At 41.3% G+C, this 27,289-nt stretch overlaps 1 protein-coding gene across 2 annotated transcripts in view; it reads right to left on the bottom strand.

The window, feature by feature from the left end:
* LOC126469949 (cullin-1-like) overlaps positions 1 to 27,289 on the bottom strand; it is a 233,353-nt gene that overhangs the window by 49,861 nt on the left and 156,203 nt on the right. For both annotated transcript variants that reach the window (XM_050097359.1, XM_050097358.1), the window contains exon 9: positions 19,987 to 20,280. In XM_050097359.1, the coding sequence (XP_049953316.1) occupies positions 19,987 to 20,280 (294 nt within the window). The remainder of the gene's footprint in view (positions 1 to 19,986; positions 20,281 to 27,289) is intronic.

Below are 27,289 nucleotides of genomic sequence, written 5' to 3'. Positions count from 1 at the left end.
AAATGGGTATAAACATAGCTAGAAGCACATTTAATAAAATGTTCTGGGCTACTATGTCATGGTCAAATGGATTATTATTATTATTATTATTATTATTATTATTATTATTATTATTACATGATATACATTAGCAATAATATAAACTCCATATGCACCAAATCTTTGATAAATCTGGCGATTTTGTTCATGTACTGTACACTTGTATGGACTGAACAATAACTTTTCAGCACTGAACCACCACACTGTTATATTTACTTGTCTGTGTGAGGAAAATGTGAATTTATTGTGAGGAAAGATATGGCAGCAAAAGCTCAAATTGGACAAAAATTTGGATGGCTGGGGGAGGGGTAGCAGAGACACAGATGTGTCCATATCAAAATACCTATCCCAGCATTTTACTTAGTGATTTACAGAAATTACAGAAGATATAAATGAGGGCAGCCAAACAGGGATTTGAAACCAACTGCTCCTGAATGTGATTCCAGTTTACCACCTTAACCAGTGTACCACATTATTCACAATAAATAGTTATACAATTCTATAAAATCACATTTTCAGGGGCATGTTTCAGAGTATTGACAACACTGATTAGAGGTGATATCAAACTTCATCACTTTACATGCTTGATATGATGGTGACATCATGGTCTTTACCATCATTAAATACATGGCAGTACGTATGGTTGAGAATATAAAATGTCAAAAACATCTGATAACGTAATTTAAAACTTTTATACAGAGCCCAGAAAATATGTAAAACTTCAAAATGCACAACACAGTCATCTCTTTGTCAGCTAAAATGAATTGAGGTTTTCTCTTACACTTACTTTTGTCCTCTGTTCTGAATATAAAACATGTCCATTAAGTTGTGGCATTCTGAAATGAATATGTCACAGTCATTTGCAAGAATAAAATGACATGCATAGCTTGTCTACGCCCAATATGATGATGAGTAAGTGAGGCTTCATTGCACCTTATGGAATGGAGGGAGGAAAGCCTCAGTCAGATTGTTGCTTTTGCCACTTATTGCTTCTTCTGTCTCACCTCCAGTCACTCATTCTCTGATTGGTGCAGAACCTGCTTCAACAACATGCCAATTGACGAGCTCACAGAAGAACGGCATATGGTTCAACTTTGTTACCATAACAGGTGTCTTCAATTGCTGCATACCCTTACACATCTATACAAGAGTACCAAGTGTCACCACAATAGGTGTTTTCATTTGCTGCATTCTCTTATGCATCTGTACAACAGTACAAAGCTGACTGTCCCCTTCTGTGCTTTAGTAGCAGGACTAGGAGGTACTGCACCTTCTGGATCATTTTCCATGTTCAATATATCTATGAAAGAACCTCTTTCTTGATAAGTGAATTGGAATAGATGAGACATTTCTTCCCTTGAATACATCCCATCAGCTCCAATGCTTTCAGGATCATGCAAAGCTCAGACTGCAAACGGTAAATGTTTCTGGAAGGCAGTCCCTAAAGAGATGATAAGAGAAAACCACAGGACAGGTGAGGAAATTCCCCAGTATTGATCTGTAAGTATACAAACTGGTGAAGTATGATGTTTATTAAAAAGATCATCGAAGTTAGGAAAAACATATTTAGGTGATTTCTTTTCCAAAGTATCATATGATCTCAAATAATTCTGAGCCTTCTATGAAGTTAAAGTGATTATTTGCTTCACACTTTGAGCAACACATCGATATCTGCTAATATGCACAATTTCCAAAAGGCACTCAAAAGAGATTCCTAAGTAGTCCTGCAACAGTATGATCTGCCAGTTCCTGGGGTGCAGAACAGAAAAAATGTAGGGGTAGATGTCTCTGCATGTCCCACATATGGAACTGTCCAAGGACATTAAAAGTAGTGGTATGGCAGAAACTTCAAGGTCTCAGAAACAACCAATTGCCTGTGCAGGAAATCCTGCTGTATAACTGACTCCAGCTGGTTTTTAAGTTATTGATGCTGGAACAATATCTCCTGAAACTACACTAAAAGTGGCTAAGGAGTTATCTGGACTCTAAGACACAGACAAGGCAGCAGCTGATTATATAATCCAAGATCTTTCTTACATAGCTAATGACAGTACCACTAAAATAATTTCTCTGAAAACTATGGTCCTTCCATGTTTAAGGGGTAAAATTAGTCACATGCCATGAATCAGAGTCATAGCTGGAGGAGGGATGGTTGTAAACTTCATTACTGGTGGATACTAAGTCTCAAATGCCTGTTTCAGCAATAATTCTATCATGGATGAATGCTGGACACTCATCTGACTTGTACCAGAGTGTAGAGTACCACTACACTGGTGTTCTCCACTCAAACAAGGAATGGGCTGGAGCAGTTAGAGGAATGTTTCATCAATTTATTCAGTACATAAACTGCAACAGCAACTGACTTTTTGTAGTGATACTAATCTCTTGACACAGGGGAATCAGAATCCTTAAAATCTGTTTAGAGCAGACACAAGCATATGAGCTACGCTGTTCCCAGCAGTTTCATTTCTTCCTTGAGCATAATGTAGCAGCCATGTTAGGGGTTATGCTTTTCTCTTTCTTCATCAATGTATTTCTGACAGAGTCAGAAAATTGTAAAAGTGAGGAGTTTACAGTGGCTCCCTCAGGCAGACATCAGTAACAACTTCATGATCAGGACTGTCATCCTCTGATCCACCAGACAAGGCCATAATCTGGTGACGTTGAACTGGAACTTCAAGATTTGTTGCTCTCCTTGATTTTTGTTTTTCTTTATCACCTCACCTGGAAGATACAGTATTCTGTTGCTGTTGTTTGTTCCTTTCTGGGCATATTCATAGGTTTTATCCGTTTCACATTCTGCAGTTGCATACAGAAGTGCAGGTGTTTTGTATTTTAAGTAAATGTCATCATTTACATGTTAATACCAGTATTTGGTTTGAATTACACTTTATTCTCTGAGTTATTTATTTGTACATGCAACTGGTCAATTTCTATGATCAGGCCTTTCTCAAGAAAAACTTAACACCCTGTTGGGCAATGATTGCAAAATTTTCTATACATATGGTTTCAAATTCTTGATGAAATGTTTAATGACAATTGGTATCTGGTCTAGGTTACTTCATTACTGACTTTATGAAAGTGTAGTCTTGGAAAGCATTAAAACATTTTTCCCTCTCTGAGTGTGTTATACTCTTAGCTCAGTTTCTCTTCAATGAAGAATGGACTTCCCCACTCCACACACTAGGCAGCTCTCCAAAGTAATCAACGCAGCTTAATTGGGGATTAGGTTATTTGCGTCATGGGATGCTGAACCTCATTTGCCAGACTTTCACGCAACATGGTGAGGTGCCTGAATCATTGGCAATGGAAGCAGTGCATAGATATATTTGTATATTGCTTAAATTATGAGCAGATGAAACCTGCTGAAATGTACTCTGGTGACTTTGCTACATGAAGTTATGAATAAAGGATGCAGTCTTTTGGAGGTAATGGATGTAGATAGAACGGCAAGTGAGAAGTTAATAATCTTAACAGCCACCACAACCATCACCACCACTTCTTCCTCCTCTTCCTCCTCCTCCTCCTCCTCCTCATAATCATAATCATAATTATAATCATAATCATTATCATCATAATCTACACTGCAACTCACAGATATGTTACTAGGAAATACACTGTGAATTGTAATAGAGAAACAACACCAGTGTCAAATGGTCTTCTGGCATAGTTGAGCCATCCCAAAGGGAATACCATCACTTTCCCAACAATGGAGTCGACTATCACATGATGCTCTGTGTACAATCTACCAATTGAATTTGGGAACAAAATGATCTGTTGTGAGGAGAATGTTCATGGAAGGGAGAGGGCCTGCATCTTCAATAAATATGAAGAAATATAGTAAGGGTTGAAGACAGGATAAACTTACTACCCAGAACACTTGGCAAAATTTTACTATATTCCAGTAACTTTTCAAACCTCAAAGTCTTATAACTTAATGCAAAGAGTATTACTCTGAAGACTGTAGAGATTTTCAAGGCAACTGAAGAGATGGATGTGGACATGTAATACACTGTGATGATGAAGGTTCCCCAACCCACAGGGACACTGATGATAACTTCTTCATTTACATAGTACTCCCAAGAAATAGGGCCCTACAGGAGTTTAATACATGTTATAGCACTATATGGTTGCAGGACTAACTTGTTAATTAGATAAGATATACATACAGGATCTGCAGTGTGAAACGGGAACCAAACCAATAAAAGGGGTAGGCTGATCCAGGATGTGATAGAAGATGTGGAGCTCTTATCTTTAAACAGAGTAAGGCAACTGAACACAACTATGTGGGATCATTATGAATATCAACATCTCCATCCTCAATTGGTGGATTTACTGCAAAGAAAAAAATTTGGTAGTCCTATGGAGACCCCCATCAGAGATGTAATAAAACAAAATCTGAAATGTAATTCAGTCTTTAGAATGCAGACTGAGAGAAACTGAGGGATATTATCAGGTCATATCTTTTCCATACAGTGGTAAATAGTATAGGCTTTAGGGCACAATTATTAGTTCGACTCATTCAGCACCAATATCTACAACAACGAAGCAATTCAGCAACACAGATGTGGACCCCTAGCTGATCAATCTATTTCAGATGTTGAGAATGCCCATAAGGCTATGTCAGAGCCTTAAATGACACAGGAAAGAAAAACCAGGCTCATTAGTTACAGACACTGTGAAAATCATTACAGTTCCATTTTACTATAGACTAAGCTAAGTAAATGGGAACATTACCAAAGTGCACTGATACAATATAACATCTAGAACAGGATCTACAAACTCCTGCCACAACTAGTCAAAACACATGTTATATCATCCACACTGAAGCTAAATGATTGATCAATGACTCAAGGGTGGAGAGATTGCTGAATATTTGTTACAGAATCTATACTGTGACAATGACCCTAACAGAGACACTCAAGTGTATATACAACACCAGATATGGAAGATACTGAAGAGAATTTCACAGCCACATTTATGAAAGAGTCAGTTATGCTATCACTGACTAAACTGAAATCCGATAAAAACACCAGGCCAGATAACATCCACAATGAAGTTCAGCAACAGACAGCACCTCAGATTGTGCCATTCCTAATGAAACTTTTGAATGAATATTAAGACTGGGAAACAACTGCCTAGCAATGCCTGTAGTATAGAAGTTGCTCTCCTAGCATACCATTCAGATTGCTCTGCAACTGACTGAATAAGCATCATTCACGAACACGGTCACCTGGCACAGTGTTTCCTATATTATAGTTTATATCTTCCTGATGACAGAATTTTAGGATACTCAGACGTACCAGCATGTTTACCTTTCTTCCATGTGATTGGTGTGACAGTGGCCAGTACCATAAAGGCACGGTACTGCCAAAACTCTGTAAAGCTGTATCAACTTCACTGCATGGCATGTTTCACATTATTTATAGTTTAGTACAATACCTGAACAAGGAGGAAACCAGATGGATGAATTTATTTGTGGAGCCCTTTCAGTCACCAGCCAAGAGCAGCTGATCACAAATCAACTGATGAAAAGGCAACATGGAGAAGATGGGCTAGTAACTGTTCAACAAAGTTCACAATGACTACAAGTGTAATAAGAAATGCCAAGAAAGGAAGGAAAATATATTTGCTTAACAAGAGTGATAGGGCACAAATCGCAGAATATCTGAGTGACCACCATCAAACGTTCATTTCTGAGGAAGAGGATGTGGAACAAAAATGGAAAAAATTCAGAAACATCGTCCAGTACGCCTTAGATAAGTTCGTACCGACTAAGGTCCAAAGCGAGGGGAAAGATCCACCGTGGTATAACAATCATGTACAAAAGGTACTACGGAAACAAAGAAAGCTTCATCATAGGTTTAAGAGTAGTCGAATCATAGCTGATAAGGAAAAGCTGAACGAAGCGAAAAAGAGCGTAAAGAGAGCAATGAGAGAAGCATTCAACAAATTCGAACATAAAACATTGGCAAACAATCTAAACAAGAACCCTAAAAAGTTTTGGTCATATGTAAAATCGGTAAGCGGATCTAAATCCCCTATTCAGTCACTCGTTGACCACGATGGCACCGAAACTGAGGACGACCGAAGAAAGGCAGAAATACTGAATTCAGTGTTCCGAAACTGTTTCACTGCGGAAAATCGTAACACGGTCCCTGACTTCAGCCGTCGCACGGACGCCAAAATGGAAAATATTGAAATAAACGATATCGGAATTGAAAAACAACTGCTATCACTTAGTAGCGGAAAAGCATCCGGACCAGACGAGATACCCTTAAGATTCTACAGTGATTATGCTAAAGAACTTGCCCCCTTTCTATCAGCAATTTATCGTAGATCGCTGGAAGAACGTAAAGTACCTAGCGACTGGAAGAAAGCGCAGGTCGTTCCCATTTTCAAGAAGGGTCATAAATCAGATGCGAATAATTATAGGCCTATTTTGCTTACGTCAATCTGTTGTAGAATAATGGAACATGTTTTATGTTCTCGTATTATGACGTTCTTAGATAATACAAATCTCCTTCATCATAACCAACATGGATTCCGCAAACAGAGATCATGTGAAACTCAGCTCGCCCTATTTGCCCAAGAAATTCACAGTGCCGTAGACACTGGCGAGCAGATTGATGCCGTATTCCTGGACTTCAGGAAGGCATTTGATACGGTTCCGCACTTACGTTTAGTGAAAAAAATACGAGCTTACGGAATATCGGACCAGGTTTGTGATTGGATTCAGGATTTCCTAGAAGAAAGAACACAACATGTCATTCTTAACGGTTCAAAATCTGCAGATGTAGAGGTAATTTCGGGAGTACCGCAGGGAAGCGTGATAGGACCTTTGTTGTTTACAATATACATAAATGACTTAGTTGACAACATCGGTAGCTCCGTGAGGCTATTTGCAGATGACACGGTTGTCTACAAGAAAGTAGCAACATCAGAAGACTCGTACGTACTCCAGGAGGACCTGCAGAGGATTAATGCATGGTGCGACAGCTGGCAGCTTTCCCTAAACGTAGATAAATGTAATATAATGCGCATACATAGGGGCAGAAATCCATTCCAGTACGATTATGCCATAGGTGGTAAATCATTGGAAGCGGTAACGACCGTAAAATACTTAGGAGTTACTATCCGGAGCGATCTGAAGTGGAATGATCACATAAAACAAATAGTGCGAAAAGCAGGCGCCAGGTTGAGATTCATAGGAAGAATTCTAAGAAAATGTGACTCATCGACGAAAGAAGTAGCTTACAAAACGCTTGTTCGTCCGATTCTTGAGTATTGCTCATCAGTATGGGACCCTTACCAGGTTGGATTAATAGAAGAGATAGACATGATCCAGCGAAAAGCAGTGCGATTCATCATGGGGACATTTAGTCAGCGCGAGAGCGTTACGGAGATGCTGAACAAGCTCCAGTGGCGGACACTTCAAGAAAGGCGTTACGCAATACGGAGAGGTTTATTATCGAAATTACGAGAGAGCACATTCCGGGAAGAGATGGGCAACATATTACTACCGCCCACATATATCTCGCGTAATGATCACAACGAAAAGATCCGAGAAATTAGAGCAAATACGGAGACTTACAAGCAGTCGTTCTTCCCACGCACAATTTGTGAATGGAACAGGGAAGGGGGGATCAGATAGTGGTACAATAAGTACCCTCCGCCACACACCGTAAGGTGGCTCGCGGAGTATAGATGTAGATGAAGATGTAGATGTGTATTGATCAATTTGTCCAAAGACAATACACAGCCAGTGGTTAAATCAAATCAGACCATCTACAGGCATCCTGTACCAGGCAGCAACAATATCAGCAATGTTTCACCCACTAATAAAGAACCCAGTCAACAAGTATGAGATGCATAACAGTGACACTTTTGCCATCCTTGTGGGAAGTATCTATAAGTAGGCTATATTCAGTGGCACTTAGCAAAAAATTGCTTGATATGATGGTAACATAGGAGACTGCAGATTGAACATTTTGGCAGCAGGGAGAATCAGAATTAAAGTTGAAACAATGAGTGTTGCAACTGCAAACACATTGATTAATAATGAAGTAATCATTCTAAATAACCTAGAATCTTACATACCTAGGTTCCTCATAACTGAGCAAGGAATAATTTGGAATATTGAGACATCTCTTCCAGATGCCACCACTTCAGAAACAGAATGCGAGGTGGTGGTATGATCACTAAGAAGACTCAGAAACGACACAAGTTGACACAGGCAGGAGGCCCCTGTCAGCATACAGTTACATTCATAGCCCAGTAGTGACCTTGCTATGTCAAAATACCTGGATGGCACACTGAATAGCACAGTGTTACGTTTCCCCATTGTTCAAGTTCTATCCCATATGTGTTATGAATATAGCAGAAAACAATGCCATATCACTGCTGCATATATAATTAATAAATGTTCCAATGATGCATCATGTACCAAGAAGCTCACAATTCTGTGAATAAAACATAATCAGCATATGTGTTCCTTGAAGTTTTCCCAATGGATAGAATATTCCATCACCTTTTGGGCACAAATTCATAATAGCATTATTTCTTCTACTGACATTTCAGATGATAACCATACAGCCATCTTCAAAATGAATCAATGACAGAATTAAAGCCACTTGACACAATACTCTGGAGAAAATGTGCATGCATCAGAGATAAAACAGTCAGAAACAAGAGTGACAGTCGTAGATAAAACTTTGTGTCCAAGTATAAAACACAGCAGGTGGTAAGTCAAAAAATTCATAGTGCTTAAGAATTACATAGTTAATTATTAGAATGGATGCCACATGCTGGTATTCCACACAGTGAAAACTTGGAACAATAATTCCTCTGAAAGCACAGATGTGAAGTGAGTGGTTTGCATGACTTGTTGAGCTGGAACTGCTCATCAGCTGAGCAGGTTGTCTGCTAATGGTATTTCCACAGTTCCCTTGACCACTGAATCCCAATAGGATGAGGCTGTGGCTAATATCTTGACTTTCTTGTAATCCATGGAATGGTCAGTGGAAACATAATGTTCAGCCACTGCACATTTGTTGGGATGTAGAAGGCAGATGTGTCAAAGTGTTCAATGTACCTTTCTTGTAAAGTGTGTACTGTTTTCAACACATGTCATCTAGTTAAATAATTAAGCACCTAATTCATAAGCATCACAGCTATGCTGACTCGAAGCTTCTTATGTTTCATTCTTAGATGCATAAAGTTTTATCTATGAATGACACTCCTGCTGCCAACTGTTTTATCTCTGATGTAGGTGCATTTACTCCACACCATTGTGTCAATTGGTTTCAATTCTGGTTTGCCTTGAAAACAGCTATATGATTATCAGCTGATATACTAGAGGCATGCCCAAAATATGATGGACAGATCAGAGTATTTGAAACCAAAATAAATATGGTGCAGACTGGCTTACAGTAATGTTTGTTACCAAGAAGCTTGCATATCATACAAAATACAGGGTGCAAAAAATGAAAATAATGCCATCAATCAATATAAAAGATCCTACAGCATTTCCTCAATTATATCGCCATCCAATAGCAATGAAGAGAAGTTTAATCTCCTCAGATGTGGCCATCGATAAGGAGTGCATGCAGGATTTCTGCAGGATGGGGCCTAATGGATAGTATATGCCAGCAGAGACAATCACCAGCTGTAGCTGTAATGTGCAGAACTGCTGGGTGTGAAGCAGCCTATATAACTGGCAGCTTGACTTGGCATGCTAAGACCAATTTGCACTCTTTTATAAAACCATAAGTAATGAGCCATTAACAATTGGCCTATGATGACCCCAATTTGGATTTGGAATTTAGCTTGGCTACTGATTGGACTTTTGACATTAGTTTACAGCAACTTTGGCATTAATTCCTGACTATGAATTGTCTGGCAAATAGTGTGGTACCTTTTATCACTGCTGAAAACTGTATGCCAATTGGACATTTGACTGACCATAGTGAAATTTCTCCAAGTGACCATTCTCTTAACTGACTCGTTAGTGGTTTACCTTGTTGTATTTTAAATCTTCAAATGTAAGAAAAATTAGTTGGCACACTGGGCCTTTGTTCAGCATTGCTCCTCTCTCCAGCAATCCAGTAATCTGTACTTCATTACTGTTGTATCAACTGAGACTGAAGCCAAAGCCACCAAAGAAACACACACACACACACACACACACACACACACACACACACACACACAGAAACACACTCTTCCCTCTCAGATGTTTACAAGTATCAGATCTACACTGTTTCACCCATGACTCAACAAATGTAAAACCTCCTAATCAATTACATCCTTAGCTTAATACAGTGTGCCATTCAACAAATTTCTGCAGCCACATCAATGCACAGTTATTCAGTGGCATAAAATACCTGACTTGCTTCAGTCAATTACTTCAACTGGGTTGGAGAGTAAAGGGACGAAACTACAGGGTCATCAGTCTTACTTCAATTGACGGTGAAAATTGTTTCTACAATGGAATGCTAGTTTACTTCATTCCAATAGCATGAATTTTGTCCACAATGTATGTACACACAAATTTTTAATTTTGATTTTCTGAAACTCTGTGAGGATTACATCTCTAGAAGGTTGTACAGCATATTTGAATACAGCAATGTGCACACTCAAACAGTGGTTCACAAGAAATGGTTTAGAAACATTCACAGTAAAATTATCTGTAGTACTGATCAAAGGCAGCAATCAAAATAACTGAAGGGGTTTTTACACAATTGTAGTGGTGACGGAATGTCCGCACAGCTCTAATGCTCCACTAGGTTACATTGTGCCTAGCCACTGACTGTGAAAGAAGTTGTTATGGATCTGTATTGAAAAAATCAACATATGTCAATACAAAGTGCTGAGGGTCTGTAGGCAAGCTGTGTGGTACACCTTGAAAGTTCACTATTAACTTAAGTGTGTGAACCTCCATAATTCACCGACACTGATTGCACCTCTGTGGAAAATTTCTTCCAAAAGAGCTCAAACCAGATCAATGAATGTCAAACACATTACTTCTTGATTAATAGGACTCTTCCCCTATTTGTAGATGTTTACTTATGTGTTAAAGGCACTACTACACCCAGGTTTCATGGAAGTTGGTTAGCTACAATAAACAGCAGATTCCAATCCTAGGTCAGTTCTCCACTCCTGTATCTTTCAAATCTGTTTTTTGCCCTCTCACCTTCCTTACTGTGGTTCATTCCCACACCAGAGACCTTTTCAGGTTAGATGCATTTAACACGTTAGATTTCTCCATTGCTGATGAGGTAAATTTAGTGTCAGATCAAGTTCTGTATCAGCAACTGGAGTCCCTCTGCTCTGAAGTTTCGTTTCTGTTTTCCCTTGGCTAGGTTGTACTACTGGTTTTCAGGCCCACATTACGAGGAAAGAGTCCGCCTGCCCTCATTTTTTTCAGGCCTGACAGACACCTGTCACACTGCATGGATCTGTCAAGGCTGAATTAGACCATTTGATGTAGCTCCATGTCATTCAGCCTATTTCTTTTAGTGAATAGGCTACACCACTGGTCATCATTAAGCTGCTGGCATGTAAGCTTCATCTATGGGGTGACTTCAATGTCATGATTAATGCACAGTCTGTGATTGATACATACCCTTCGCCCTGCTCTGATGAGTTGCTCACAAAATTTTCAGGCAGCCACTACTCTTCCAACATTGATTTGTCAGAAGCACACCTCCAGTTCCCCTTGGATGAGTTCACTAGGTGCCTTTTTGTTGCCAATACACCTTTCAGCCTATACCAGTATCCATTCTTGCCTTTTGGTGTTGCTAGTGCACCAGTAATTTTTAGCATCTTTTAGAACAGCTGATAGCCTCTGTAATTGGTTGCACAAACTACCTTGAGAATATCATTGTTTTGGATTCTTCCACTGAAGAGCACTTTAGTGATCATTGTTTTCTGTTTTTCGGACTGCGGGTCTCAGTGCAATCTTGCCAGATCTCAATTTTTTCAGCCATCAATTGTGTACCTAGGTTTTGAGGTTTCTTGCATGGGGGTCAAGCTGTTGCATCACAATGTTGATGCAACTGCAGTTTTACCTTGGCCAACCTCCATTAAGGAATTACAGGCATCTCTAGTAAAGTTGCATACTACCATAAGTTTTTACTGGACAAATCCAGTGTTGCTCAGCCACTGCACACACTTTTGCATAAAAATATGCCTTTTCTCTGGCCCCCAGCTTGTGACTGAGCGTTCACTTTGCTTATCTAAACTTCAATCTGCCCCATGCCTTGCCACTTTTCAGCTGTGTCAGCATCTTGTGTTGGCTACAGATGCCTCTCAGCACAGTCTTGGCATGGTGTTGGCACACAAATACGCAGACAGCTCTGAATGACCCATTGCTTATGCTTCTAAGACTTTAACTCCTGCTCAGCATTGGTATTCTCAGACTGGAAGGGAGGCTTTAGCGATTGTATCCGCCTTAAAGAAATTTCATGTCTTCTTGTATGGTTCTAAGTTCCATGGATCACATGCTGTTGATTGCTCTTTTTAACCCTTCAGCTTCCATGTTGGACCAGGGAGCACACTGTTTGCAGTGGTGGGCTCTCTTCCTCTCCCGTTATCATTATCAGATCCATTACTGGCCGACGGCGCAACAAGCCAACACTGATGACTTATCTTGCTTTCTGATCAGGCCAGACCTGGTGTTTGATTGGGACAAGTTGCTTTGTTTCTATTTACATATTGAGAACCAGAAATTGGTCGATGGTTTTCCCATCACTAGCATCAGCCATCACCACAGATCCTGTACTTAGTCTGGTCCTCTCTTTTGTGCAATATGGTTGGCAGAATAAACCCTGGGCCACACCCGGATCCCTTACATAGTTACTTCTCTCTCCAACACCACCCTTCTGTGTAATGGAGTTCTTTTGTTAGCTACACAGGACACTGCTCCTCAGGTTGTGATTCCCACTTCCTTATGCTGTAATGTACTGCAGCTTTGTGTGTCAGTCATTGGAGGACTTCTGGCACCAAAGATTTGGCCTGCCGGCATGTGTATTGGCCATGCATAGATAGGGACATTACATGGCTTATCGCCGTGTGTGCTCACTGTGTTCAGCAACAGGTGGCCCTGCAGTCGTCTTTTCCTCCTTGACTGATGTCATAGTGCCCATGAGAGTGTCTACATGTAAATTTTGCTGGGCCCTTCCTAAATCGGTATTGGCTCACTGTAGTGGGTGTCTATTCCAAGTTTCCCTATGTGGCACGTTGTCTGTCCACACACATATGGCGGCCACTATTTTGGCCCTGTTTAAGATTTTTGCAATTGAGGGGCTTCCATATATTGTGGTTACTGACAAATGGCCCCACTTTGTTTGTGGAGAATTTGCATCTTTTTGTCAGGCTAGTGGTGTTTGCTATATCACAGCTTCCCCATTTCATCCTCAATATAATGATGAGGCTGAATGCATGGTGTGGATGTTTAAAACTCAGATATGGAAGTATGTATCTGGCAGGTCCCCTGAAATTGCTTTAGACTGTTTTTTGTGTTTGTACCATTTCACTCTAGTGGGGGACAAGAGCCTGACAGAGCTGCTACATGGATGCCAACCACGGACACTCCTTCACCTGCTGCAATCGACGCTGCTTCCACCGGCGTCACCAGCTCCATGACAGTTCTGGCCAGGTGCACCTGTTTGGGCTTGCGGTGTTGGCTGCTGGCTGAACTGGGTTCCTGCCATAATTGAGCATCACCGGCGCCTGTATGTCATCTGTGCTCCTGATTGGTCAATGTCCAATCACTTTGATCAGCTGCGGCTACGCATGGTGGGGCTCGTTCCATCACTTCCCCTGCCCCTGCCAATGCCTGTTCCTGTGTTGCAGACAGTTCGCACTGCAGAGGGGTTCACCGACTGGTGTTCCTGCCTCTGCCCCCACTACTTGACTGTCATTGCCAGTGCAGGCTCTGCTGCACCTGATGCCGCAGCAACTGCTGCCGCCTCTGCTGCTGGGTCCTGTGAGACTGTTGTCTCCAATGCCCCTGCTGATGCCTCTGGTACTGACCACTGACCTCAATGACATCATCCTCAGTCCTGCCCTATGGCCTCTCACAAATGGAGGGATGGCACACCAACCTGCCCTCTAATCACTTCCACTCCTACTCACTGGTGCCTGCCTGCCACATGCTGCAGCAGTTGCAGTCATCAGGTGATGAAATTGAAGTCAGCCCTGTCACTGATGTTTTCTGTAACTTAAGGTCTGAGTGCCTTATGAGATCAGTGTTTTTTTTCCCCACGCTACCAGTGCTTTTTTGGTACCAATGCTGTTTTACTGTACCATACATTCTTCTGTGCCTTGTGTTTTTCATGTTACAGAGGCCTCTTGGCACGCTCTGGTCAGCCACTGAAGAAACATCATTATTTAACTGAGCACAAATGAGTGCTCGTCCTGTTCTTCGTGCTGTATTACTGTTGTCCAGTCAATGGGACCAGAGCTATGAACTTCTTGCTATAACATGGTATAAACTGCCATGCCTTATGAGAGCAATACCCACTCAGATAATAAAATTTTGATGCAGTTTGTAACATCAAATTTCGCACCAATTAATGTATAGGCTAATGGTTCAAAAACCACCAGCTATGCTGGAAACATGTGCTACATTCCAAGTTTACAGAAGTCTGATTTATTTAAATTAGCAACAAGACCAAACACCAAGCTATGCAACTTGTGGCCATAATAGAAGTACTACAAGTGCGCTCACATATGGCAACTGCTTTATACATAATAACTCAGTGATTCACTAATTGTTTTAACAATTATGAAGAACTTCAGTCACAGCAAAAGTGAAAACCCTGTTGTACACATGCAGACTGAAAACCCTACTGTAGACATGATCACTGAAGTGCTATTATTGATGTGAAGAGAAGACAAATCTGTTATCTTCAACTGGGCAAAATCATATAGTGAAATTACCAGTAGTGAATTTTTTGACCACCTGGTCAAGGAATCTGCTGCAGCAGTGAATGTAACTTGGACTGAAATCCCAATTATGGATTAGCTGAATGACTCCCAAAGTAATTATAAAAGATGGCAAAACCATGTGGACCACAAGATACAATGGCCAATTTGCCCCATTAATGACCTAGTTAATTCTAAGAACATATGGTCTTCCTTGGCCTAAGTCAATTCTAGTATGAATTTAGACATGAAAAGTTAATGGACGATGCCATACATCAGCCACTCCATTTAGTAGATAAATCCCAACACCCTTCCATTCTGGTGCCCCATATCCAGCTAATGCCAGGTAGGGTCTGGTATGGCATTTCTCCAATACAATACCTGTACACAGGCTATAATTATGATGGGATCACCACTCCCACAAGCATTTTAAAGCTACTGCCAGCTCCCCCCCCCCCCCCCCCCCCCTGCCCCAAGGAGGGCTCTGTGTACTGCTTCTGTCTACTTCTGATGTATATCATGTGGGCAAATGTGGCATCATTTTTCAAAGTGTTTGCGCATTGTACAAATGAGGTGGAAACTGGGAACCAGCCTGGTATTTACCTAAGTGCATATGGAAAACTGCCTAAAAACCAAATTTTGGCTGGACAACACACCAGCCCCTGTCATTAATCTGTGAGGTGTATTCAATGTGGGGCCAGTGTATCCCCCTGCATACCAGAAGTGGGCACTTCAATGCCCTCGGCCACCCAGGCAGGTCAGATAAATTCCAACAAAAGTACATCATTGCAATGGTAAACAGCACAGACACCTTCAGTAATCTCTGGTAGCTTACAATGTTCATATCGATAAGAGAACTTGGTATATGCATAAAACTTACTCCTTTGAAAATATAAAATATTGATGCCATCAGGGAGCATAATGAGGCACCAATTTTAAGTAATCTGCCAACCGAGCCCCTTCTTCAAATCATGGAATGGGGATACAAAACATCATTGTACTTATAGATGACCTCCAGGACATGGTTTCAGGGAATTCCAGGATTGCACTGTAAAATAAAACCTGTGGTGTGATGGAACATAATGAGATGATGTTCCCGAAACAAAGTTACCACTGAAACATACAAAACCTCACTTCCTACCATGGTAGAAACTTCAGAGAAACCTGATTGTTAAGTTGGGACCTGTAACTACAAAACAGAGCATTATTTGTAGGAGTGAATTTGGATAAAAAGGAAGTATTGTGTACATGTTTACTCAGTGGGACTTAAAAGCCTGCATGCTAATGCATAAACTAGCCACAGTTTGCTCTGTGACATGCAGAGTACACATACAAACAACCTGGACACACTACAGTGCTATTTTCAGCAGTACCATTACCTCTGCAGTCAATGTATGTGCACAAGCACTGTTAATAGAGAAATAACACTGAGTTCCACCAGACCAAGATGGGCTACTCATCATAAGACTCAATGGGTCTCTGGAACTGTGCTAGTGGAGTCACTGCTTGCCATTCTGGGAATTTACCAAATGATATAACTAGTAGATATGTAGCAGCATGGTACTGGTTGCTTATGTAAGATCCAGAAGAAGTACAAAAATGTGCCACAATAAGTAATCTAGTTTCAAAACTAGATGGTGGATTTATGGCAGGAGAGTAGCACATCAGCAATAAGAGCTATAAATATTCTCCATGGGCTTCAAAGAAAAGGAAAACTGAACTATGTCAATCACTATCAGTACACAATCTACTTCTTTATGGGACACAATACGTATTACAACTTTACATAAAATTAAAAGGCAACAGAAAGGACTGTGTGAACATGGAGAACAGGATATTCCTGAACATAAAATAATTCACTGTACACAATACACATACTTGCGCATATCAACCAGGTAAATCATGCGAGTCAGCTCTCCACCAGCTTGTTGGGAAGGTGGAGAAAGCACTTCACTTCCAGGAAATAGCCCTCTCTATCTTACTGGATATCGAGGGGGCCTTCAGTAACATGACCTTCGATTCCATGGTAATGGCAGCAGAGGTGCATAACCTGGGGACCACTATATGCAGGTGGACCAAGGCCATGCTTAGTGGAAGGAAGGTAGAGGCTACCATGATGCATGAAAAGATGGTAATTAACACCACTAGGGGCTGCCCACAAGGAGGAGTTCTGTCTCCTCTATTGTGGAATCTAGTGGTGAACGAACTCATTGTGGAATTAAATTCCAGACAATGCTTCTGCCAAGGATATGCAGATGACTTTGTCATAGTAATACTTGGCAAATTTACTGACACAGTTATAAATATGGCACAAGGAAGTTTGGACATTGTGCAAAATTGGTGCATTAAACAGGATCTGAGGGTTAATCCCAAGAAGACTGTTTTGGTGCCATTTACAAAGAGACATATTCAACACTCAAGTTGGAATCTAAAGCTCTTCGATGAAACTCTGCCTGTGAAGGGGATAGTGAAATATCTAGGGGTAGCTTTAGATGAGAAACTAACATGGACCCCGCACATTAAGAGTATCTGCTCCAAGGCAAAAAGTACTCTAGTGGGTACTAGAAGGGCTTGTGGCAAAAACTGGTGCCTGAGCCCCAGGAATATGCACTGGATATACACCACAGTGGTCAGACCTAGGATTTCCTACGGCGCCGCAGTGTGGTGGAAGAAGGTACAACAGAGGGTTGCAGCTAAGGAGCTTGCTAAGGTGCAGAAATTGGCCTGCTTAGCCATAACAGGCAGAATTAGCAGCATACCAACTGCCAGAATGGAAGCCATGCTGTACATGCCTCCACTACTCCTTGGGTCAAGACGGAGGCAGCAGCTGGGGCACACAGACTTAAAACTGGCAACAACTGGGTCTCATTCAGATATCCAAAATCACACACTAACATAGTGAGTGAGGTAAATATAGGAATGACTGGGGAAATGTCTGCCGACTATATAACAACTCCCAACTGCTTCGACAAGCCTTACAATATAATAACTGGAAGCAGGGATCAGTGGGAAAAAACAGTTCGACACTGTACAGGGGACATCGTTTGGTTCACAGATGGGTTGAAAATAGACCAAGGCGTTTGGGCAGGGGTGTACAGGGTTCAGGCAAGACTTCTCTCTAGGAAAACTGGCCTCTGTATTCCAAGCTGAAATTTCTGCAATCAGGGCATGTGTGGAGGAGAATATGCGTAGGTGCTAAAAGGACCATAGCATCTACATCTATTCAGACAGCCAGGCAGCTCTGAAATCATTGGCAGCTCCTGCAACAAGATCTAAGATTGTTGCAGAATGCCACAGGGCTCTGGTGGAGCTAGGGGGAAGCAATAGGGTAAACCTAGTGTGGGTCCCTGGCCACTCAGGATCTGTGGCAATAAACAAGCCAACAGATTGGCTAGGATGGGGGCAACAACTCCATTTATTGGATTGGAATTGTCTTGACAACCACCAAGGCTATGATTAAGTTAAAACTACAGAACTGGCTTAGGAAACAGCATGCAGGATATTGGACCAAGGTCCATAAACAAAAACATGGTAAGGTAATGATGCCCAAGCCATGTTTTAAAAGAAGCTCTGTAATCCTGGGATTGAACAGGAAAGAGATCAAACTCATGACTGGACTGATGACCGGCCATGGGAATTTCAAAAAACACCTACACACAATTGGTATAATGGAAGAGGACCCTAAATGTAGGATCTGTGATGAGGGTGAAGAAACTGCATCACACCTAATCTTTGAATGCATGGCATTGGAGAGTACAAGATACAGAATCTTTGGGACAACTAGACCTGAAGAAATTGTGCCCAACAAAAAACTGGTAGAGGGACTCCTTGCACTATTTAAGGGCACTGGTTGGCTTTACTAGATAGACAGGGAGTGATACCGCACCATAAACTCAGTTTTGGTGCAGGCAGGGGCGGTTTAGATCTAAGATGGTTTTAGCTTCCCTGTTAAAATCAAATCAAATCAAATCGAAAATACACAAACTTCACACAGAACAGATACTGACACATTCTGCCACATACAAATGTAGTGAAAACTGAGATTATGAATTGTACATTAAATTAGACAAATTGGCAAAGAAAATCTCAGAATAGTTGTATGTACCTTGTCAGTCCAAAAATTTTTGAGACTAGTTTAATAAAAAATAGAGAAAATGTAAGATGGTGGTTTAATGTTGCAGGTGTTGTACATAGTCCCCCCACCACCACCGCCGCTGCCACTCGAGTACAATGCACAGAACATTCATACAACCATGTGAAACTTTCAGAAAAGTCCTTCCTTAGGACGTTGTTCTGTGTCACACTGGCTTGAATGTCAATTACATCATCAAAAGTGTCGAACCTTCATATGCTCTTCACTGTTCATATTGATTTTATGATGCCTTGTCATGCATGATGAATTTTTCCTGAAAAGAACTGTCAGAAGCTGGCACACTATAGCACACATCTGCTACATAACACTGCCTGCTTACAATTGACTGGCAGTCTGCACATCTGTTGTTTACAGCTGTTATTTCAAGTTTCCACTGTAGTTACTGTGCTCAAATCGCTTATACCAGGAATAAAATCAGTCTAAGAACTTTTTGAACACATGATATATGTTAGGTCCTCATACACAGTAATGACCCCCTTCCTTCATACCCTAGTAATCTAGTGATACAGAAAGTGCAAATGACTAGTAGTGAAAGTGCTATAGCTGCAACCTTGTTTATCATCAGAGATGTCACACCAATAAGTGAAGCCAATGAATGTGGCCATGAAATGGCTGAACATCTAAAGATAATAGTTAGTTGTTGTTCATAATGTGGAGGTTAACCATTAACATCAACAGATATCAATTAGGACTGGAGAGAGAGAGAGAGAGAGAGAGAGAGAGAGAGAGAGAGAGAGAGAGAGAGAGAGAGAGAGAGAGAGAGAGAGAGAGGAGCTAAGACAATGAAAAACATGTTCTTTTATGACATCACAAGAAAAAGTAAAAGGAGAAGAAAATTTATTAGACTCAGATTTGTAGCTTACATTCAGAGCAGCTTCACCAACTTGATCTATGGCAGCAAGGCCCATGTTTGTAACATGGATGTCAAACAGGCTCCGTAAGTCTTGTAGACCAAATAAAATGTGAGATACCAACTGGTACATTCTTCCAAGATCTTCGGTTTTATAAAAATAGAGCAGCCTCTGGAACTCTACATGAAACATTTCTAATTGTTTTTCAATTAATACCCTCTCGCATGTGTCACAAAGAATATCCAATGTTGTTGGATGAAGGTATATGTGCACTCGTCTTTGTTCTTCAAATAGTCTCAGCTCAACCTGAAACAAATTTTAAGCATTGTATACTTAAGAAAAATTAGATTCTAATCAATTACAATGCTGGGGTTTCCATATGCCATGAACTTAAATACAACAAGGAGAAAACAGGTAATGAAACCCAAATCCAAAAATTAACACATTGTTATCACTATGTAACAAATACGAGTAGGAGTGTCTAGCAATATTACACATTTGTTCCATCCTGCTTCAGGAAATGATAGTGTGACATATCAAGAAATTGTGGCACTAGAAAGATGAGGGGCAACAACTGCATGACATAAATGATCAGTACAGACATTTCAGACTGAGAAATAATATAAAATGACAACATTTAAGATATAGTGAATGACAGTAGGAAGTAAGATACATAGTAGTTGCTTACATTGCCCACTTTCACTGTGACACTAATCCCTATTACTCAAATACTCAGTACCAGGTATTAGTCATAGAATCTGTGGTGTTACACACTATTGACACTATGCCAGGCATTCTATATCAACAGGTTGGCAGTAACAAATGTCACTGCCCAGCCAAACCACAGCCAGTTTGTAGATGCACCTGCACACGTGAGTAGCGCCACCACAAAACAATAATAATTAATAATTAAGAAGACAGCACGTCGACACCAGGCAGTCTAATCATGGAGCTTACCTGCAGCCTTTACAGCATATTAGTTTGCCTCACTATTATTGTGATTGTTTATGATGAACATGGCTGTGTAATTGACTAGTTTGGACTTGCGAAAGAACATTAAGTATATGATGTTACATATAATGTGTGCTTCTAATTATTTCGCTCTCTGTCTCAGCACCCACCTATTCTTCAGCATCTGCCCCTGGACCAAACCAACAACTGGCAATGAGACTGTACCCATGGATGTTCCAAAATTTGACCTGCACTTGGCTGCAATTTTTTTCTCCTTTAATTCATTGTTTTTTAGTGACTGTACATACTTTTCACTGTAAGAATTTGATGGAAATGATGACAAGAAATGCTTGCAGTTTAAGCCACCATACAATCGCCAACCTCGTCTCACACAACACAGCCACAGCCAGCATCACCTGTTTCTGGACCACCATTCTGTGCTTCTGATTCAACATACTAGGAGTAATCTGAGTACCAAGCAAAGCTCAATGCACGCATCATGGCACACCGCACAGAAGGTAGGGACAGGCAACCTTATTTTCTTGCAACAATTGGTTTGTCAATGTATAGGCTAGCCTGCAAGCTTTTCCCTACTGCCTGCCCTGAAAGTGTCCCTTGTGAAGAACTAACAGCTGCACTATGCAAACAACTTGATGAACAGATTAACATGGCAGCAGCATGTTAAAAATTCTTTTGTTTGCAGAAGTAACCAAGTCAGACTCATAAGCAGTGGGTAGCAAACTTACAAGGGCTTACACGCCATTGCAAATTTAAGTGCGAGTGTGGTTGTTATTACAGAGATCCCGTGATCAGGGATGCCATTACTCAAAATGTGGAAGATCCTTGCATATGCAAACAGATTCGTAAGACTCATGATCCTAGTTTGCAACTAGTTTTGGAATTAGCAAAGCATCAATATTTGTGAGACAGTGCAATGGCCGACTTTGATCATGCTCCTATTTGTGCTACACAGAATACTAGTAAACAGGCTGTGCCCATAGCTCGTGCACAACAGCACACAAAATCTCAGCCATGGCAGTGGTATAAACAGATTCAGTGTGCCAGGTAGCAGACCAGTTGTGAAAAATCTTGTCTTCAGTGTTTCACAGCTCACAAGTGTCAGGTGGTCCCCTGTCTTGATGCTAAGTACTATCATTGTGGCAAGCACAGTCACTTTCAAGCTGTCGGCAAAAACCCAAGTCCAACAAGCACTTTACACATTCAACAAAGTCTCAATCAGTGCATGTAAATGCAGTTTTTCGTTCAAATCCAAGTAGTCACTCTAGTGCTACACAGTGCAAATCAAGTGCACACACTTCTTCTATTCAGCATCACTCTGGAGACTGTAAATCAAAAAATAATACACAGTTGGACACTGGTGCATCAGTGACTTTGTTGAACAGAAGCATTTATGAACTGTCAGAAAAGCCTAAGCTACAGAAGTCACAGGCAACTATTTCTGGTTATGGTGGACATGAGATTCCTCTGTTAGGCATTTACAGCTTACCTGTCACTTTTTGTAACATTACCAAACAATTTTATTCACTCTTTTGTGCCCATGTGACAGTGAAAACATTTTTGGCATGGATTCTTTTGATTTGATTGGGTTGCCCATTCAAGGCAATGTTCTCTCTGTGAACTCTTTTGTGCCTACATACAAATTAGCTGAAATGTGTGATGAATTTAGTGACTTTTTCAAGATGGCCTACACAAAGCTACTAATTTTGAGGCTCGCATTACTAAGAAAGACAATGCACAACCAGGATTTTGCTCAACATGACCTGTCTCTTGCACTATCAGAGATCAGGTGGCATAAGAACTCTTATCTTGGCAGGACAATGGTGTGATTTCCCCCATAGCAGCCAGTCAGTGGGCATCAGCATTAATGATATTTAAAAAACTTTCAGGCATGTTACACTTATGTGCAGATTTCAAGGCAACAGTAAATTCACACTGTGATCGATTTTCCCCTTTGTCATGGCCTGAGGAACTCATTGACAAATTTGGTGCAGGTTGCTTCTTTTGAAGACTGATCTTTGAAATTCTTATCTGCAGCTTCCCCTGGGTGAACAGTCGCAAGAAATTTTTGTGATCAACATCCTCATGGGGTTATTTAAGTTCTTGAGATTATTCTTCAGCAGCCTGCAATTTTTCAATGTTATTTGTCACAGCTGACTGCTACAGTTCCTTCTTGTTCAAACTATTTGGATGACATAGTTTTACTCCCAAGGAAAATCTTTCCAACCTCAGGAAATTGTTTCAAGTACTCTCAGATGCCGGGTTACAGTGTAATAAGGACAAGTATGCCTTCTACCAGACTGAGATTGAATGTTTAGGACATTCAACAGTCAAGGCATCCACTCTTTGCTGTCACACTTAACCACCATACAAGATCTCTCAGCTCCTGGGAACATCTGTGAACTCCGAGCTGTGTTGGGTAAATTGACTTATTGCATTGGGTTCATTCTAAATGCCATACAGATTGCAGCTCCACTGCTTCATTTTCACCAAAAGATGTTCCATTTAAATGGACCACAGAGTGTCCAGACACATTTCAGAAACTGAAAGATGCTTTACTGAGCAATTGTTGTTTGGTACATTTTAATTCTGTTAAGCCAGGTGTGCTTGTGGTCGATGCATCCTCTTACAGGATTGGCACTGTCCTGTCACATAGAGTTGCATCATTAGACTGGCCAATAACCTTCACATCAAAACTCCTTAACAAGGCACAGTGCAGCTACTTGCAGGCTGAGAACAAAGGTCTTGCTATCATATATGAGGTGACGAAATTCCACCAATACTTATATGGCCGCAAATTTTACTTGGCAACAGATCACAAGCCTCTCATCTCATTGTCCAGCCCTTCGAAGCCAGTCCCTCCATGCATGACACAAGAGCTGCAGTGTTGGTCTCTCTGCTCCTCTCAAATCACCAGTACAAAATTGTGTACAGACCAACATCTAAGCATTCGAACACAGACACTCTCTCTCACCTACCAGTTGGAGCTGATTTGGCATCCAACACTTTTGAAGGTTCATGTTTGCATAATCATGTTCAGGACAATGAAACACTTGATGGTTTTCCCATCACAGATGCAGACTTTAGACCCAAGAATCTGTTGCAGTACCTCTGCACTGGCTGGCCAGATTCAATTCAGCAGATTAGTGATGCAGTTGTACACCATTATTTTGCTCTTCACCACAACTTTCTGTCCATCTGTGTGTCATATTACACACAGACAAAATCCTGAGTAGTTGGGTCACATTTGCTTCAGAAGGAAAATCTTTGCCTTCTCCATCAAGGACATTGGAGTATTGTGCACACTAAGCAGCTCACATAAAACCACTGCACACTGGTTGGCATGGACACTCCAACTGAACAACTGATTTCAATTTTTCCAGTGTGTGCAGAACACATAAATTTTTTTATTGGCCCTTACCCAGTGCCCCTTGGCAGCACTTGCATACTGACTCTGCAGGTCCCTGCTGGAATTCTCGTTGGCTTGTTGTGGTAGACACCTTTGGCAAGTTTCTGTTTGTGGTGACCCTGCATTCCACCACAATGGCTAGTACTATCCAAACTCTGAATTCAATATTTTGCTCTGGAGGTCTACCAGTAGTGTTGGTTTCGGACAATGGACCCCAGTTCACATTGGCAGGATTTCAGCAGTTTTATGGCACCAATGGCATTAAGTATGTTATGAAAGCACTGTTCTACCCTTACTACAATGGCAAAGTGGAACGCTCCATCCAACATTCAAGCAACAGATGAACAAGTTATGTGCTTCCCATACAACCAAGCATTAGTGCTCTTCCTTTCATCATACTGATCCCAGCAATACAACACCATGCAACCAGCAGAAGTTTTGCATGGATACCAACATAGAACACTGCTTCAGTTGCTGCATCCTCTGCAGCTGTCAACCCATCCTCCAGAGTGGTCTAAGTTTAATGTTACTGATATCATCTTTTCCAGAATTTTTGGCAGACACAGGTGCTAGAAATGAGGCGTTATCGAGAAAGTCTTAGGCCATTCTTTATATATCTCAGAAGGCCCAATTGGCCAGCAAAAGCAACATCAGCATCAGCTGCACTTGTGTGGGCTATGTGAAATTGCCACAGGTTTTTCATTTGTTGATTCAGTGCCCAGGAGCACCCCACAGTCACAGCCACCTTTGCCTTCCCCCATATATCGTGCTGTCCAGTGCCAGACAGGGTACCAATGGCTGTCAATGCAACACTGTCACTGTTATCACAGTACCAGGAGCTCCAGCCACAATTTTGGATTTCATTTGCAGCCTTTGGAGTGTTATTAGTTTGCCTCTCTATTAGTGTGACTGTTTCTGATGAATTTGCCTGCATAACATACTAGTTTGGAATACTATTTGGACTTGCAGAAGAAAGTTAAGTGACATTACACACATATTATGTGTGCTTCTAATTATTTTGCTCTCTGTCTCAGCACCCAACTATTCCTCGACATCCGTCCCTGGACCAACCCAACAAAATCAGCACTGCAGAACACACAGGTACCAAAACTGGGCAGCAGAGCCATGGAAAGATACAGCAAGGCAAAAGGGGACATACAAGATGAAAGGGAGGGACAGTGCCACATGTGTGGCCTGATGGATGGAGGGTACTAGAAACTGGCATGGGGCAAGAAGATCAGGCAGGAAGGGCGTAACATTGTTGATGGATCTGAGGCAAGGCGGCCACAGCACATGAGACAGCAGTCTAAATCACAGCAGATGGCTCTGTAGTGGGTAGAGCACTGCACAGCAGAGACCAGAGGGTGGATCATGGAAAAAAACAGGAGGTGGTGTGTCACGGGAAATGAGAGGGGGCCAGGTACCATGGTAAATGACAGTGTTGGGGTGCTAGGGAAAAGTACACATTGAAAGTACTATGGGAAACTATACAAGGAAGTCTCTGTAGGAAATATGAGGGTCATTGTATCATAGACAACAGAAACTACCGGAGTTTGCATCATCAAATTTTGGCCTCATTTGAAGTAACAACTTTACATCATTCCTTCCCCTTAAAATTGCAGATGCCGGGGCGGAGTGCTGTGGATAAAGGCAGGGAGCAGAGGTTCTGAGTGAAATGGAAAGGGGAAGGCATATCATGTGAAACACCAGTGGCACGTCGAAGACCCCCTGAAATGGAAAGGGGAAGCCACACGCCCTGTGAGGCACCGCAGTAAATGCACTAAATGATGACAAAAGGGAGGGGATGGGAGGGGGGAGGTGGGAGCCTGAGGACATCCTGAATGTACACGGGGCAAGAGCATTGTAGGAAATGGCAGGGTGGCCCAGTAAGCACATGAGGCAGGCATGGGGTGCCACAGGAAAGTGCACAGGGCAGGGAGCTCTGGGAACAGAGAGGGAGAATAGAGCTATTAGCAATGTAAACTACGAGCTTTATTATTTTCAAATTCTGAAATGTTTCACGCATTTTTATGTGACTTCTTTACATCATTCAGGCCTTTGAAATTTCATGTGTTGAAAACTTTAAACTACTTGGAAACAAATTCCCTTCATTACCGTTGAAAATATTTTGCATTTGGTAGTTAACTGTGTCAGCAGTAACAGTGCCATGAGGAGTAGAAAGAGCATTAGCTAACACAAATTTCATAATCTTTTAACTTTTTAACTACAAAAACCAGGACTTATTATTTGAAGATAGAATGTGATGGAAAGAAAGTTGTCAGCAGGAAGCAGGTAGAATAGAGTAACACCAATGAAAATATATATGTGGTGTCTGTAGACACCATTTTGATCCTGCAGACACTATGAATCAAGACAAAAATGAATTAGGGATATTAGCTGCCAATGCGCACTCATTTATATCAATGGAGAAAGCTGAAAATTCTGGATGGTGTATCAGTCAGCGCATCTATCTAGCAAGCAGGAGACCTGGATTTGAATCCCAGTGTGGCACAAATTTTCAATTTTCTCAATTCATACAAATCAATGCCCACTTTAATTCCCTTTTGTCTTGCACACCAAGCTTGAACTCTAACAGGAATTGGCAAAATGCCAAGAGTAATGAGTATAATGGGCAAAGGACACTACATCAGTAGTGTGTGGATTAGTTGAGAATTTGGGTCTGACAGGAGGTGTGCTAGGGTAGTCCATGCAGTTGCAGTTGCAGTTGCAGTTGCGATGACCCCTGTATTCAGATGGGATAGTGGTCAGCGCATCTGGCCAGTAAGCGTGAGAGCTGAATACAAATCCCAGTCCAGCACAAAATTTCAACTTTCCCCACTGATATAAATCAATGCCCACTGGTAGCTAACATCTTTAATTCCTCTGTGCCTGAACCAATGTAAACGTTACTTGAAGACTGCCTGTTAGATTCTCCCT

Source organism: Schistocerca serialis, chromosome 3, assembly GCF_023864345.2.
Source record: "Schistocerca serialis cubense isolate TAMUIC-IGC-003099 chromosome 3, iqSchSeri2.2, whole genome shotgun sequence".
NCBI lineage: Eukaryota > Metazoa > Arthropoda > Insecta > Orthoptera > Acrididae > Schistocerca > Schistocerca serialis.
Note: the sequence above shows the minus strand (reverse complement) of the source record. Positions and strands in the feature narration are given on the sequence as shown.